This window comes from Lotus japonicus, chromosome 3 (genome assembly GCF_012489685.1).
Source record: "Lotus japonicus ecotype B-129 chromosome 3, LjGifu_v1.2".
Lineage (NCBI taxonomy): Eukaryota > Viridiplantae > Streptophyta > Magnoliopsida > Fabales > Fabaceae > Lotus > Lotus japonicus.
In genome coordinates this window covers 14,485,766-14,503,286 of record NC_080043.1, presented here as the reverse complement: position 1 = coordinate 14,503,286, position 17,521 = coordinate 14,485,766, and the positions used below count along the sequence as shown (strand labels likewise).

General features: G+C 38.5%; 2 protein-coding genes across 4 annotated transcripts; both read right to left on the bottom strand.

The window, feature by feature from the left end:
• Positions 1 to 1,541: 1,541 nt before the first annotated feature.
• LOC130748962 (N-terminal acetyltransferase A complex catalytic subunit NAA10) lies at positions 1,542 to 3,112 on the bottom strand. Its single transcript, XM_057602217.1, has 2 exons — positions 2,693 to 3,112; positions 1,542 to 2,057 (listed from the first exon to the last, which is right to left on the bottom strand). Exons 1-2 carry the CDS (start codon positions 2,990 to 2,992, stop codon positions 1,767 to 1,769), a joined length of 591 nt encoding a protein of 196 aa, XP_057458200.1. The 5' UTR covers positions 2,993 to 3,112; the 3' UTR covers positions 1,542 to 1,766.
• Positions 3,113 to 9,059: 5,947 nt separating this feature from the next.
• On the bottom strand, positions 9,060 to 17,336 carry LOC130749155 (F-box/WD-40 repeat-containing protein At3g52030). Of its 3 annotated transcripts, none has more exons than XM_057602451.1 (9): positions 16,970 to 17,336; positions 16,809 to 16,870; positions 15,640 to 15,694; positions 13,797 to 13,895; positions 12,054 to 12,157; positions 11,413 to 11,502; positions 11,009 to 11,148; positions 10,159 to 10,243; positions 9,060 to 9,534 (listed from the first exon to the last, which is right to left on the bottom strand). In XM_057602451.1, exons 1-9 carry the CDS (start codon positions 17,204 to 17,206, stop codon positions 9,165 to 9,167), a joined length of 1,242 nt encoding a protein of 413 aa, XP_057458434.1. In that variant the 5' UTR covers positions 17,207 to 17,336; the 3' UTR covers positions 9,060 to 9,164. The 3 variants fall into 3 exon arrangements, with proteins under 3 accessions (XP_057458434.1, XP_057458436.1, XP_057458433.1); XM_057602453.1 differs by having other exon boundaries at positions 16,809 to 16,898; positions 16,970 to 17,291; XM_057602450.1 differs by having other exon boundaries at positions 16,809 to 17,335.
• Positions 17,337 to 17,521: the final 185 nt, after the last annotated feature.

Here is a 17,521-nt window from a genome sequence, read left to right as displayed (position 1 = left end):
CGATACAAATAAAAGATATGATGGAATACGAAAATAACTATTTGACGTTTAGAGCTACAAAAAGTATTATACAAACCTACACTTTGTTTCACGTACATAATGTTTTAGCACTTCATTTTATAATTAAGTGATTTGGAGTCTAATGAATCAAAAGACTTCATTGACCAACTCTTTACCATGTAGTATCATGATCAAGAGGTGAGAAACATATTTCATAACTACCCACTGTGAAATACATTGCGCATGACAAACGAAAGTGTCACTTAATTCTTAAAATTTAGTCCATCAATTTCAAAATAATTGTTCACTTAGAGGAAAAAAGTTTGTTTCATAATAATTGTCCCTTAGAATTTTAGCATCCAACTCCTCAATAGTCAGTTAGTTAGCTAAGATTAGTTGCGGTAAGAGTTAGAGAGGTAGGTTATTACATACAAAGATAAGAGAGGCGGATGAGAAAAGGAGGCAGCAAGACATTTGAGAAGAGAATTAGGCCCTACGACAGGAAGGTCTGTAGAGTCGTTGTAGTAATTTGAGAACCCTTCACTATTTTTGTACTAAATAACAGGTTTCAGTGGCATAGCAGTTTACATAAACAATTTCTAACACAAACACTCAGGGCATTTTCATTAGGGTTAAATATGTTTATGGTCCCTGTGTATTGAGGACAGTTTGAGTTTGGCCCCTATTTTTTTCAAAGTAAAGCAACCATCCCTCCGATTACACTTTTCGTAACAAACCACCCTTAACTCCGCCAGTCCTTGCCAAATGCCATCACCTGAGGGGCAACTTTCTTTTTGGTCCACCGGTGCTCCATGGGCATTTTAGACTTTACATTCAGGGGCTTTTAGACTTTTCCCCTTTTCTCCTTCTCCCTCTCACTCTCTCTCCTCTCACTTCAATCATCTCCAACAGCACCCTCTCATGGATTCTTTGTTTTCTCTAACCCCAAAACTCTTATCATTGAATTGCAACCCTCTTCACCCTCTTCTTCAAAATTAACCCACTATCACTATGTCGATTTCATAACAACTCTATGCAGGAACCAATACTCATAACGTTATCTCAAAACTCTTACTAAAAGACAGATAGAAATGCTGTCAAAGGGCTCGGATAAGGCTGGAAAACAAGTGGGCTGGCAAATATATGAGGAGGGTTAGTTGGAAATCGAGGCGGCCTGGATGGCTGGGAAAGGCTAACCTGATAGCTGTACTGGTAGCCACAGACAATTGCATTAATGGCCTGCAAATAGCCATTATCTCAGCTGCAATCGGCTTGACATAATCACTCAGCAATAGTGCTCCTGTAGCAGCAGGAGGCCACTCCACAAGGCATCAGCACTATAGTGCCACAAAGTGGAAAAATTAACTAATATCCTATCAGCACCCTCAGTCCCCAGTCCCCACTCACTCAGTAACCCAATTATTTACACGATAAGCACATCAAATGTACCTCAATGTAGAAAGCAAGACAAAAAACTTCAACACGATCCACATAGCACGTGCAAATAATTCCCCATGGTTAAATCATTAAGCATACAGAAATCATCAACAACCACAATGAGAATGTTTATTCACCAAAATAGTAAAAATTCATATTTTAAGAGACAAAATAGTCAACATAAACCTCCAAGTGGGCAAAATACAATTTAACTTGAACCACACCTTACTATTTCATCGATTTCAAACAAACTAGCCACTGAAGTCCCAACTTTCCCACAACAAAAAACATTCAAGAAATCAAAAAGTAGGGGAAAATTACTATCACAATCAGGCAGCCTTTGAATTCGCCTTAGTCTCTGCCTTTGCATCCCCGGAACAACAGCCACCGCCATGCTCGTGATGATGGTGGTGATGATGATGGTGATGAGGATGTGGATGTTGATGCTGATGCAACTGCTTCCCCTTAAGCTGCTTCCTCATGTCGTAAGCATCCTCCCCATCCGCATAATACTTAGCCTCCACATCATGAATCTTGTACCCCAATGTCTCCGTGTACAAGTTAAACGCCGCACGGTTGCTCTTCCTAACATGCAGCGAGACATACTCAGCACCAAACACCTGCATCACACACACAAACAAGGCACACACTTCTAATACACCATCAAACAAACTCAGTATCTATACAACAACACCAAACGAACTAACTCCTAACCCAACTACATCTTTTTTTTTTGGTTCCCAAGATAGTTACATCGAAGCTGTTCAGTTTCATGGTAGCAATTCTGTTATAAGTTCGTTATTAATTTGTTATATTAAAGTAGTTTGGGTTAGGTACCAACAAGTGTAGCACAAGGACACAACTGGTAGATAGTTGAGCTCCTTAAGCATCGGCTTACCCACTTAGCATGAGCTTTGAGCCTGGAGGGATTAGTCTCGTGCCTGTCGGCCGTAGCCTCTCCCAACAAATGTGTGAAAGGATCGAACCTAGATTAGATGTTTAATGAGCTCAACTATCTACAGTTGCACGCCCTTGTGCTACACCTTGTCGGTACTAACAAAACTACTTCAATGTAACTAATTAATAACGAACTTATAACAGAACTGCTACCGTGAAACTGAACCGCTTTGATGTAACTAACTCCTAACTAACAGATAACAAATCTGTTTCCATTTAACTAACTCATAACTAACTAATAACAGAACTGCACCTCCTAACTAACTAGATTTAAGTCCTAACGAAGTTGCGAGGGAACCTGTTCCATGGCGTTTTGGGCGGCGGTCATGAGCTTGGTGGCGAGCCCGAGTTTGCGGTGGGTACGGAGGACGGCGAGGGAGGTGATGTGGCCGTGGCACTCGTTAGTCTCTTCCTCCATCTTAGCGAGGACGTAACCGACGATGCGGCCGTTGTAGTCCTCGGCGACGTAGAGAAGCTGAGGCCAGGAGAGGATGTGATAGAGGTAGTACTTCATCTGGTAATTCTCCGGTAGGCAGAACAGGTTGCAAGCCTGCATCGCCAGGAGGTCGTTCACCGTCGCTTTCCTTATGCACACCATGTCGCCGCCGCCGCTGCTGCTTCGATTTCACGGTTAGGGTTCCGGCACGATAGGGATTCGATTTTGCTCTCGGGTATGTGTCTCTCCCTGGTGAATGGATTTGACGACTTCTTAAATTAGTGACTAAAATTTAGATGACATTATATAAATAAAATAAATTATACGATTATTATAAACCTTTAATTATGATTTTTTAAATAATAATAATTATGTATTTGAAAATTATTTTGTTAATATTAATTCTTAATTTAATACAAAATAAAAATTTCAAAATATGTTTATTACGTCAAATACAATTATTTCATTTTTCATCAAAAGTTTTTTACTTTTAAATTCATATTCTCTTTTTTTTTTTAAAGTAATTCTTATTCTCAATCTATACAAGATGATGTTGACAAAATCATTTGTAAGCCAATATTAGATATATAAATGAAAACATTTTGGGAGGAATAGATGATAGAAGTCTAGTGTGTGAGTAAGAGAAAGAAAGTGTTTAGTAAGGTGTTTGGAAGTTTAGGGCTTTAGAAGACGTTTAGTAACATGTGGAATTAAAATTTCATTTAAAAATTACATGTGGCATGCCACATAAGCGTTAATCTGCCACTAGGTAATCTCACCGGAGCTCTGCCCTCCGGCGATGACTAATACCAAAATGCATGCAAACGCAGGGAGATATCGCTTAATATTTTCCGAGAAGGGACTAAAATCAAAACTCGCTACAAAGATAGAGACTAATTTGACCATTAACCATTTTATTTATTAGGTATAGTTCTGAGATGCTAGAATCTCCGCTATTTGTAGTTTCCTTTTTTTGGTTTAGATGTCATGCATACACCATCACCATGAAAAGTTACTGTACATAAAAAAATGACATGTTTAGCTGTGCCAAAAGGATGAAGGACTTCCCTTCTTCTACGTCACTTTGTATCACAATCCATCTCTAGTGATACTTGAGTCCGTCTAAGTGCCTATTATTGCCTAAGATTATTGGCTAGTCACCACGGGTCGAAACCCCTTTCTTACCAATATGATAATCGAATAGTTCGCAAGATGAGCTTTTCAGCATCACATCGGCCTACTTTCTCAAATCATAACAAATATATTTGATCATTATACTGATAACACATAGAGGACCGAGCAATGAATCTTTAGTCTATATATTTCTAATACACCAGATCCTCATGAGAGGCAAGTGTAGAACATACTCTATATCTCTAACAGCTCTTTTCTCTGTGTCCTAAGGGTTTTTAGAAGCGAAGAGTGAGAGTCTACAAAGACATGGTTACTAAAAGTCTAAAACACAATAATATTATTTATGAGTAGGAAACTCGATTACATAAGAATATTTATTGTTTATTAGAGTACATTGTATGAATGTGTACAGAGTTACACTTTAGTAGTTGCTGACTGTACTAACAGTCAGCACTAGGGTTGTTATAATGAGCTGGCAATTCAGTTAGGCTATGCGGTTATGCTTAGCTGTCAACTGAGTCAGTTAGATGCTTAGCTGTCAACTTAGTCAGTTAGAGTTTGAGTTTGTTAAGCTTGTTGAACAAGCTATAGAGTTCTATATAAGTTGTAATCAGTCTCTTGTATCATTAGCTTTTCAATCATCAATGATAAACACTTTTTACAATTCTGAGTTTCTCTAACATGGTATCAGAGCCTTCTACGATCCTTGAGATCCTTTTCTGATTTTTCTTCTCTTCTTCATCATCATGGCTGATGAAGTTCATGCAGATCATGCTTCTACAATTCCTATGCCAGTTCCGGTTGCTGTTGCTCAATCACAGTTGAGTTCTTCTACATTGGTTCACAAGCTCACGCTGAAGCTTGATGACTCCAATTTTCTCTCCTGGAAGCAACACGTTGAAGGCATTGTTCGTACACATAGGTTACAGAGTTATCTTGTTCATCCAGAGATTCCACCGCGGTTTCTCAGTGAGCAAGATCGTGAGAATGCAGTCGAGAATCCTGCATATCAGGTTTGGGAGCAGCAGGATTCAGCGTTGTTCACGTGGCTTCTCTCTTCACTCTCGCCTTCTGTGCTTCCAACTGTGGTGAATTGCAAGCAGTCGTGGGAAGTGTGGCAAGCTGTGCTTGATTTCTTTCAGGCTCAGACGATTGCGCAATCAACACAGCTTCGATCTGAATTGCGAACCATTACCAAAGGATCGAAGAGTTCATCTGATTTTCTCAAACGCATCAAGTCGATCGTGAACGCTCTTGTCACGATTGGCGACCCGATCTCGTATCGCGAGCACTTGGAAGCGATCTTTGATGGTTTGCCAGATGATTATAGCTCTCTGATGACGATTGTTTACAATCGCGATCAACCTTGCTCGATCTCGCAGGTTGAAGCGATGATCATCGCGCATGAAGCGCGTTTGGAACGCACACGTGTGCGTCAGATGCAAGCTTCGTCTCCAGCGGCGTTTCTCGCTCATGCATCTGCGCCACCACCGTCGCCTCAGGTTGCGCCACCACCGGCGACACCTATTGCACCACCTCCGACGACAGTTGCGCCTCCACCGCCGGTGAACTCAGAAGTCAACTACGCTGCTAGTAGCGTTGACTCGTCAGGATCTGATGATCGCAATCGCTCCAGTGACTCACGCGGTTATGGCGGCGATCGTGGTGGCTACAATAACTACGGTGGACGTGGTGGTCGTTCCAATCGTGGTGGACGTGGCGGCGATCGTTCCGTTCAATGTCAGATCTGCCACAAGTATGGCCATGACGCAAGCATCTGTTATCATCGTGGTAGTTCTTCTTCTTCTGCGTCTCCTTCACACAGTGGTGTTCTACCACAGGCTGCCTTAGCCTCACTTCTTGGTTTCAATCCTAATTTTGGCATGCTACCACAGTTTGGCTACTCTCCTTTCAGAGGCATGTCTCAGTTTGGTTCCCCTGCACAGTTTGGAGTTCCGTTTACTGGAGCAGGATTTGGTGCTGGTTTTACCTATCCTTCAAGTGCTATGATGTATCCTACTGCACCTGCCTCTCTTCCCTTTGGCATGTTTCCTCGTGCTTCTGCTCCACATCCTCGAGCACCACAGGCGTTGCTCACAGGACCAACATCTTCTGCTTCTAACCTTGGCACTTGGTTTCCAGACTCAGGCGCAACACATCATGTCACTCATGATGCCTCTGCAGTTTCAGATAGTGTGTCTGTGGCTGGTAGTGATCAAATCCTGATGGGAAATGGTAAAGGTTTGGCTATAAAATCTGTTGGTTCTGCCTCTTTTCCTTCTCCTTATCACACACAAACCACTCTTACTCTTAAAAACTTGTTGTTAGTGCCTGATATAACCAAAAACCTTGTGAGTGTTAGCAAATTTGCCAAGGACAATGGAGTTTTCTTTGAGTTTCACCCTTTTCATTGTGTTGTTAAATCACAGGACACTTCTAGAGTTCTTCTTCGTGGCTCACTTGGCAAGGATGGCCTGTACTCCTTTGATGGCATGCACTCTTCCACATTTCTCAAGAATTCTCTTCCTGTTCAGTTTCCTTCTGTTTTTGCTGTTTCCAAGAATAATTATGATGTATCAAGTCCTAGTGACTCTGCTTTTAGTATTGTACCTAGCCAAAGTTCTTATGACTTATGGCATAATAGATTAGGGCATCCTCATCATGAGGCTCTGCACAATGCATTGTCCACTTGTAAGATTCCAATTCCTAATAAATCAAAATTTCATGTTTGTCATTCTTGTTGTGTTGCTAAGTCTCATCGTTTACCATCCTCATCTTCTACTACTAGTTATTCTACACCCTTGGAATTAATTTTTACTGATCTTTGGGGTCCTGCATCGGTTGAAAGCACTTCTGGTTGCCTTTATTTTCTAACTTGTGTAGATGCCTACTCTAGGTTTACTTGGATATATCCAATTAAGAAAAAGTCAGAAACCAGCTCAGTTTTTCTTCAATTCCAGGCAATGGCTGAGTTAAAATTTGGTACAAAACTGAAATCAGTACAAACTGATGGAGGTACAGAGTTTAAGCCTCTCATTCCTCACTTTGTCAAAACAGGTATAGATCATAGAATTACATGTCCTCACACACACCATCAAAATGGAAGTGTGGAAAGAAAACATCGTCATATAGTGGAAACTGGTTTGTCATTACTAGCTTGTGCTAACATGCCTTCCCAATATTGGGATCATGCTTTCCTTACAGCTGTCTTTCTCATCAATAGGCTTCCAACACCAGTTTTGAGTAATCTCAGCCCTTATCACAAACTGTTTAAAGTTCCAGCTGATTACTCTATCTTGAGAGTGTTTGGAAGTGCATGCTATCCTCACTTAAGGCCCTATAATTCTTCCAAGTTAGAGCTCAGGTCTAGAGAGTGTGTGTTCCTTGGTTACTCTTCTTCTCATCAAGGATACAAATGTCTAGATAGTGATGGAAAGATTTATATTTCCAAAGATGTAAAATTCAATGAATTCAGATTTCCTTACACTACATTGTTTCCTTCCTCTGTATCTGACTCTTTTTCTTTGGGAATTTCTTCTTGTATACCACTGGTCCCACATGGTCACACACTGGCTCCTCTCCAAGAGCAGCAACATTCTGCTCCAGTGGTTCCTTCTCCTCAGCCAGGTACACCTGTTTCTGCAGTTGGGTCTACTGCGTCTGTTGAGACCATGCCCTCTTTGCAGACTACTTCAGGTGCTTCTCCAGCTGTTCAAGGCACTCCTACTTCCTCAGGGTCCATATTTCAGCAACCAGCAGCTGTTATTTCTCAGGGAAATGTTCATCCCATGCAGACTAGAGCTAAGTCAGGGATTGTGTTACCTAGGCTTCACCCTACATTGCTTCTTACACAAGCTGAACCTACAACAACTAAGCAGGCTTTGAAGGATCCTAAATGGCTTCAGGCTATGCAAGCTGAGTATGATGCTCTCCTTGCTAACAACACATGGACCCTTGTTCCTCTTCCTTCCAATAGAAGGGCAATTGGTTGCAAATGGGTGTTTAGGGTGAAAGAAAATCCAGATGGTTCTGTCAATAGGTATAAAGCTAGGCTAGTGGCTAAGGGGTTTGATCAAGTGCATGGTTTTGATTATGCTGAAACCTTCTCACCAGTTGTAAAGCCAGTCACAATCAGGCTTATTCTTTCCTTGGCTGTTACTAAACATTGGCATATTCACCAACTTGATGTGAATAATGCCTTCCTTCATGGTGCCCTTCAAGAAGAAGTTTATATGGTACAACCACCAGGTTTTCAGCAAGAAGATAAGCAGCTGGTTTGCAAGCTTAATAAAGCTTTGTATGGTCTCAAACAAGCTCCAAGGGCTTGGTTTGAGAAATTGAGGGCTGCTTTGGTCAGAAATGGTTTCAAACCTAGCTGTTGTGATCCCTCTCTCTTCACTCTCCACACAGCAACAGATTGTGTTTATGTCCTAGTCTATGTTGATGATATAATCATCACTGGGAATTCTCTTTCACTGGTTCAACAAATTGTTACTAAACTTGATTCAGAATTTGCTTTAAAGCAATTGGGCAAGTTGGATTATTTTCTTGGTGTACAAGTCCAACATCTTCAGGATAGATCTCTTCTTTTAACTCAGTCCAAGTATATTGGTGATTTGCTGGAAAGGGCAGATATGGCTGATGCTAAGGGGATCTCAACACCAATGGTTAGTGGTGCAAAACTAAGTAAATTTGGTGCAGATTATTTTGAAAATCCAACTCTTTACAGATCTATAGTTGGGGCATTGCAGTATGCTACCTTGACTAGGCCAGAAATTAGCTACTCAGTTAATAAAGTCTGCCAGTTTCTTAGTCAACCTCTGGAAGAACATTGGAAGGCAGTAAAAAGGATTCTTAGGTATCTCAAAGGGACTATTCATCATGGTTTACACATTAGGCCCTGTTCTCTATCTTCACTAGTGTCTTTGGAGGCTTTTTGTGATGCTGATTGGGGCTCAGATCCTGATGATAGGAGGTCCACTTCCGGATCTTGTATTTTCTTTGGTCCTAACTTGGTTTCATGGGCTTCCAAGAAACAAACTCTAGTAGCTCGTTCTAGCACTGAGGCAGAGTACAGAAGTCTGGCCAATACATCTGCAGAATTGCTTTGGATTCAATCCTTACTTCGTGAGCTTCATGTTCCATTTTTTACAAGATAAGTAACCCAAAGAGAGAGTAATCAGATCCTAAACTCATAATTTTAAAGCCTAAAAGTATTATCTTTGAATTTCCATAATCTAATGTCATTGGTATTGTGTGTGGTAACAATCTTCTTCATTCCAACGGCTAGGCATGTAATAGAAGGTCGAGCAGTCGTAGGAATGGTCTGAATATTTTCGAAGGTGTCATCAGGCAACCTCCTCCCTTTCCTTCTTTGAATGGAACCTGAAGAACTCTGAAATTTATTCTCCATAATACAGCATGAAACAATCTTGCCATCATCCTGATTTAGAAACCTTAAGATACCATCTATTCCACCAACAGCTAGTGTTGATGTGTCATTCTGCAAGTGATGTAGAGAATATACTACACTAGGACTCACTCGTTTGTCCCACAATTGTCTCCTTGTCCTGCATCATGTAACAAACAAGATTGCTCGCATGATCAATGACGTAGACCATAGTTTGAATTTAAAGAGATTAAATAAAAAAAATGATCAGCGGGAATTAGGATCCTCTCATGTCACATGACAGTATCATGTGAAACTTTATATCTATCTCTTTATAAGTATCCAGAGGGTCTCACTCTCACCCATTTATTAGGTATGAAGAGAGTTAGACAAAGAATTTCAACATGACACTATCCTGTGAAGTTTCTACATGAGAGAATCTTGATCTGATCAGTGAAGTGAGGACTACCTTATGTATGGCGAAGTCTTAAATTTCTGGGAATGATATAACATGCTTTTATTAATTGTTACAGAATTCTGAGTCTGTTTATCTAATTTCTAACTTTTTTAGGAAGCACATGAACATTATATCAGCTTGTGATGATTTTCTTGCACTAATTCATCACTTGATTCTCTAATTCTTATCACGCGAAAGAAGATTAGAGCTACTCTAAAGCAAATTTATTCATGGAAATGACTATATATTCGTAGTATTAAGCGATTGTAGATGTAGCAGGCTAGCAGCATGGGACAATTGCATTGATGCATCGCAGCAATAACCTTTATTACAATATTTGTAGCATACCTAAGGTCCCAACAATATGCATATCCAAAAGATGATCCAGCAAATAGTAGCTGAGAAGAGGGATTGAAACACAAGGTCCTTATGCCTGTGAGAAAGACAATTAATAAAATTCATTTGTTACATCAGAGAGTATAGTTCTTTCAACAAATTGGTTAAAACTGAATATAGCACTGCACATCATGCAAAATTAATGTACATCAAAAGGTTGTGCCAATATATTGATATGCCTCCAATAACAGCCCGGGTTTGACTACACAGACATTTTTTCTTCTGTCAAAGAATACGGCAGGTTTTTCATGTCTATGATCATATAACTTATTTTTCATTTGTCATAGTGAAATGACATTGTGTAAAAGGTGCATTGAAATGATATTTGCTTAAAGGGTGAAAGGAATATCTTGCCACATGTGCATCATACCATATGTATATATCTGTAAACTGATGCTTTTTGATGTAAAGACTAATTTGACAAATGGCGTAAAATTTAAGGTATCTCAGGAGCGATTTCTATCCTTCAAGGACCAATATGACCACCCCTCTATGTTTCAGGCACCAATTTGACTATTTACTCCTGACAAAGGCAACATTGTGCAACAAAACACTCGCCATGACAGGGTCTGGGACTCTTTATGGGCTGACTTCATGAATGGAACATGTGACCTCATAATAAGGGGAGAGAGTAATAAAGTCACGAAAATGAAAACAAGACAAGGATCATGCATTTTGGATGGAAGATAATAGTCAAATAGAAAAAATGGGGACACACAAATTCCATTCTTTATTGTTCAATTGACTATCCTGAATGCAATCATGCTAGCCACAATGTTAATTAAAAGGGATATACTGTTACCTCTAATGTCGTTTGATCTGAGTGTTGTTACTTGCTTAACAGAGGAAGGATCTGATATTGTAATACTCCCTGAAATGGAGCCACTCAGTATCAATTGATCTTCACCGAAAAATAAACACGTTATAGGTGCACCATGCATTCTGCAGATAGTAAGATGGACACATGATGAACATTAGATGACATCTTGAAATGATTCCTCAAGAAAAAACAGATGAATCGACCAGTAAATGATCAATGAGGTTATTAACTTTAAGCCACTACAAAACACACTATCCACCTCCCCCCACTCCTTTTTTGAGCAATATGTAGTTCATGTTCTTTTCACCATAAACTTAATCACGCATAGCTACAGCTGACCATTTTAGGAGAAACAACAAAATTAGAAAAAAAACAGAACATGATACCTTATTATTTGAGAGCAACTCCTACTGTACATATCAAAAATTCTAACAGTTCCATCATCACATCCAACCACGGCTTCATGATCAATGTAACTGCAAGCACAGAATAATAGAAGAAAAAAAAAACATTTCAGATACGTGTTCATTTCTAATCCTATCTTATCTTATGTGTTCATTCATCCTGATCATTTCTTCACATAATATCCAACAGTGCAGAAAAATCCAAACTCTGCTAGGGTATCCCTGCTATGCATAAATTTGAAATTTCATCTCACTTAGCTTCATCGTTTAAGGTTTTCACTAACCTTCATCTTTTATCTATTACACCACCATAATTTTAAAAAACAGTATTAATCAATTTTGTATCACCTTTCAAGTATACAACATACAGATGATTCCTAAGTCTTCAAAGGGGGGTTAATCAATTTTGTATCACCTTTCAAGTATACAACATACAGATGATTCCTAAGTCTTCAAAGGGGGGCACTTTGAAGTGAGGATGGATGAGTTAAAACAAGCTTGGAATGCAACTCAATTTATATAAAATCCCAGCTTACATCATCCCATCTATTTCACAAGATTCTGACTGCCTTATGAAATAGAATTTTTAAGAAACCCGAAAAACAGAGTATTGTTTTGCTTACCGCATGCATAAACCTTTTCCAAATTTGCCTTCATTAGAAGGAAATATGCTTCTTTTCCCATTCCGCCGCCATATGCACAAACGAGTACCAATTAGACCGACAATCTACAGGTAAACATTTAAAGAGCTTTAGAAACCATAAAGCTTGAAAAACGTAGTTAGCAACTTGACAACAATTTTGTTTGGCGAATTGATAGTTCAGATGAAAAGATACAGGAAATAACACTGGAGTACAGAGGATTTGCAAAACCACTAAATTTCAAAGAAAAATTGAAAGATCACATAATGAGATAGATAATTGATTCCTCCAAAATCCAAAAAAAAATTCCAAGGTGTTAGAGTCCCACATTGGCTAGAGATGTGGCCAAGCAATTGCTTATATATGGTTGTGCAAACCTTAACTCTTGAGCTAGCTTTTGGGTTGAGTTAGGCCTCCTTCACAAGGAAAGAAAGATGTATGTATGTATGCCAAAATGGGTAGTCAAGACTCTAGTGAATCATAATTACTGTGTGTATCCAATGCTGTTTGGGGGATGTGGGAACTAGAGTATTCACTTCAAACAAATTCCAATGATTTTAATATTTGGAATATGTTAGGACCCAAAAATCCTAACAGGGAAATCAGTAGAGAAAAGAGGACAAAAAGAAATATTTTTGGTATTTTATTATAAAAGACTGGAAAATAAAGATAGATAAGAACTAAGAGGCTGGTTCCTCTTAGAACCAAGAGTCTGGTTCCTCTACAATAGGGTTGGTTCCCTTTACAAACTCAATAATCTAATCCATGATTCTAACCTAAGGAGGGCACTCCTATTTATAATAACTAATCCTAATATCAATAACTTAATCCCTAAGAAATACAGAAGATATACTACTAGAATAAGAGATAATATCCTAATATAAAAGATACTACAAAGATAGATTCCTAAATTAAATCCTAATATAATTAATCCTAACAGAATATCGGACCTCCCTAGAAATGAAGTTACAGAATTAGAAGGAAAGTATGTGAGCAGTCTGCAAATGCATATATTTATATTATGTAATCTGTGCAACATTAATTACATGAGGAATGAGCTTCTAACTTAGAGCTAATAAGAACTAATCATCTATGAGTAAGAAACAGCTAGTCAGCTACTACTAGGCATTTCACATGTGCCTAATTCTAACATAAATGAAGTCACTTTGATGAAGTGGAGTTTTGAATATAGCTGAAATCCAACAAGATTAGCAAAATTTTAAGTCGGGGATTCATTTCTGATAAATACATGGAAGAACTCAAAATCAAATGAATAAATTTTAAGTATTTTTAGCCACAGTATGCAACTTTTGTGATACATGTTCATTTTCCAGTTTCCTTATTTATGTCTAAATATGAAATTCCTTGCGGGTGCTTTTACAATGTATATATTCTACTTATACATATACTTTGTAAATTATTTATAACATATTTATTTATAAAAATGAAGTTGAACCAGTGACCTAGTACCATGATTATGTTGATGTCCAATCTGCATTTTAATGCAAGATTATAAATATAATAATAGCAATCATTTAAGTCTTACATGAGAAATAACTTACAATATGAATTTAAGCTTAATAGTAATGAAGGTTTTTCACTCCCAATAAGAGCTTTTATCTATATTTTAAACAGGTGGCATGGCATCATTCAGTTTACATGGCAAAATTAAATCCTTTCACTAGGAAAAATTAAATTCACAAAGCATTTATTCAATCATTTCACCTTGCTCTCATCAAAATCAAAGTCAACTAGAGGGAACGTTTCTGGTGTCGAGTATTCTTCTATGCATTTGTAACTGTCTAGTGACCAGAGACGAATAACCTATCATAATACCATCAAAGTAGTTAGTATAACAAGGGCTAAAAAATCAATATAACGTAGATAAAATAGTATGAATTTATACTATTTATAATGACAAACTTTCTCTATTTAGAAAGATAAACCTAGTCAAGTATAGAGGGAAACACACGGCCAGAAACAGAATGAAAAAACCACATTAGTTATTTAAAAATTCGTTTGAAGAAGTTTTCTCTAGCCAACAAAGAATAGGTAATAGACACAAGAACTTCATGAAAGTTCTATAAATCCTTAGCGAAGAGTTTTTAACCCTGTGATACATTTGTCTTTTTTATGTCCAACCAAAATAAATTACTGAAAGATCCTTACAAAATCTCTTCAAGTTTTAGCATTCAAATTCTCAAAACCACTCATCCCATCCCATGAACGAAAAATAACAAATAAAACAGAGAGAGAGACAGAGAGACAGAGAGAGAGAGACAACAAGGCTTCAGTTTCATCATCCAACATCCATGAGCAAAACCCAGAGTACAGATCAAGGATGAAGTGTAATATTTCTTCAAAATGGCATTTGACGGTAAAGCTATATTTATGAAAAATGATAAAAAAACCTTCATTTTCAAAAGGCCATCTTTTATCCAGCTCCCAAATCAATATCAGATTGATCCCACTTCCTATGTTAACCATAAATAGAGCTATAAATATCCTAAAACAATTCAACCTCCAAGCCATAAAAAAGTACTAAGAAATAAGAACACGTCCCAGTTAGAAACCTCTACACATTGATCACTTACTATTGATCAAGAAACACTGTCCTGAGTGTCGCTTAAAATGATATATGTCATAGAAACTAAAGAAACGTTTTCCCCGAAGTCCCAGGTCAGTCCTCCCTCCTTTCAAAGCTTCAAGTTAAGCTATGTAACCAAGGGATCTGTCCTAGGCCTAGCTGCTCCAATCCCCAACCACAAGAAATCCCAGGTGATCTTTCAATTTGACAAACCAGTGGGACACCATCTCTAAATGAGAAGCTTACTTCCAGCTATCCAACTGTCCATCATATTCAAAAAAATTTGGGCCCAAGAAGCAATACACAAGTTCCAAATCCCGTTCAATGAAGACTCAAAGTGTAAGTTGTCAAATTCTTTACTCGTGTACTACAATGTATTTTCATCATTTTAATTATGAAGAATGATACCACTCAAATGCAGCATGAAGAAACAATCCTAATAGTCCATGTGAATTTGAAATCCGATCATATCTTCCTTTTTGCAATATTTAACAAAAATTTAAATTGATACTTCAACATTTATAATATGCATAACATTGAAATGGAGTATTTGTTATCATGATGTGACTTTTTAATACCGTTGTCAATTCATTTCTGCCTACAGAATCCAGGTTCCACTGCAAGATCTTCAGATGTTATTTTGTGAAGAGTGAAGAGGTATATTGTTGTAACACTGTTCATGATTCAACTACCCAGTGATAAAATTATTAATTGTAATTGGTACATGATATGCATGCCCTAATTAAGAGAGAGAGAGAGAGAGAGAGAGAGAGAGAGAGAGAGATCAAATGGAGAGAAAGCCAGAGAAGTTGATCATCTTTAGAATAGATCATGTAAAGTTATTGAAGTAGAAAAAAGCAGTTCCCCTGTAGAATTCATAGACAACAAAACTAAGCTTGTTTATCCCAGCTGATCAGGAAGGAAGTTTGAAGGATGGGAAATTGGGTTGGAAATATAGGGATATCAGGATATTGTACATACCTTATCACCCACTCCAGTCCCAACCATGCCCTTTTTCATTCGGCACTGAGCAACCCTGAATCAGAACATAGAACAATTATGCCAAATATCCCCAGCATTAACATTCACTTTAATAAAATTTCAAACATGCTCTGAGTTTAACATTATAGTAAACATGGAAGAGCAGTCAGTAGAGCTTCAAAGTTATACTTATAGATAACTAAATAAAAGATAAGCACATTTGGCTATGAATTAGAGCCTCCTCTTCACTAATAAACGAATAGTTTCCAGAAAAATATATGTATAAAGAATCATTAACCCACCACCAGGATTCAAATAAGACCCCCAGCAGTCCTCTCAGCCAAAACGTACCATTTTGTGAAATAACCCACATCTCTAATGAGTAATGACGGTCAATTGGCAGACTCTTGTATCTCACAACAACTCGTCCTGACATAAGTTTTGTTAGTCAACAACTTAGTCAATATATATCAGCACCAACCCTGCTTCATCAACAGGCAGAAAGAGTTCTAAAATACATTAAGAAATCTCCAGGTCAAGGCCTCTTTTTCTCTGCAAGTTCACAACTCCAACTCAAGGGGTTTAGTGATTCAGATTGGGCAACCTGCCCGACAGATCAATCACGGGTTATTACTGTGTTTTTCTTGGAAGCTCATTTCAAGGAGATCCAAGAAACAATCCACTATTTCACGCTCTTCTACAGAAGCAGAATATAGAGCACTAGCAACCACCATCTGTGAGATCCAATGGCTTACATACTTGTTCCGGGATCGATCTCCAGTTACCTTTCATCACTCCATCTCCGCTCTATTGTGATAGCCAGTCAGCAAGACACATTGCCGCACACACTAGCTTTCACGAATGAACTAAGCACATTGACATTGATTGTCATGCTGTGCAGGAGAAACTTCCAAGGTCTAGATTGTTTCATCTACTGCCAGTGTCCTCTTCAAACCAGCAAGCAGATTTCTTCACGAAACCACTAGAGTGTTCGCTATTTGACCATTTCATCGCTTCTTAGACCAGCTTGCCGGAGGCTATTGGATACTACTTCCTAGCTTATACCTAATACAATGCATTATTCCAGTTTACTGTGTCCAGTTCATTAGTAATTGCAACAAAGTGAAGCAAATGATTCAAAACAATGCTAAAATGAAAGAGCTAGTTACCTAGTTGAATGCCCTCTCCACAGATCAACATGAAAGACACCCTTTTGAAGCGCCAATCGATGCTGATTCATAGCAACATTCCTCAGAACCCTACCCAAGGTCCTTTCATTCAATTCAGATGAACTCGGAAAAGAAGAAGAAGAAGAAGAAGAGTCATTCACCTTCCTCTCATAAAACTCTCGCAGCGTCCGAGACCAAACGATTCCATTCCAGAATTTGCAAACGAGAGAGCAGCGAACGGTGTCGAACATGTCTAGGAAGGAGAAGATCGTGCAGAGGATGTCGAGGTCCAGGGAGAGAATAGTGGTTGGAGTTCCATGGCGTTTGTTTCTTTGGACGGCGGCGGTGGACGGTTGAGGAGCTGTCTTCTCCGCCGCGGACGTGAAACGTTTGCTCATTGTTCACAGTCCCGGGACACCGTGTGCCAGCTATAGCTAGCTTTCTTTAGAGCACCCCGAGACTGTATTGACCGTACCGCGGTACCGGTCTATGTACTTTAAAACCTCATCTCATAGAATTTTTTCAGGTTTGGTTTAAAAATTGGATTGGATCAATATTTAGAATCAGATAAAGTAAAATTCAACTCATCTTAACTCATCCCACAAACATCAACTGATCTTAGTTCATTCCTTGAAATTGACATTCAATTTGTCTTTCATGTTAATACATACACGTTCTTTTCGAGACCTTGTCTATGTTATACTCGCACCTCA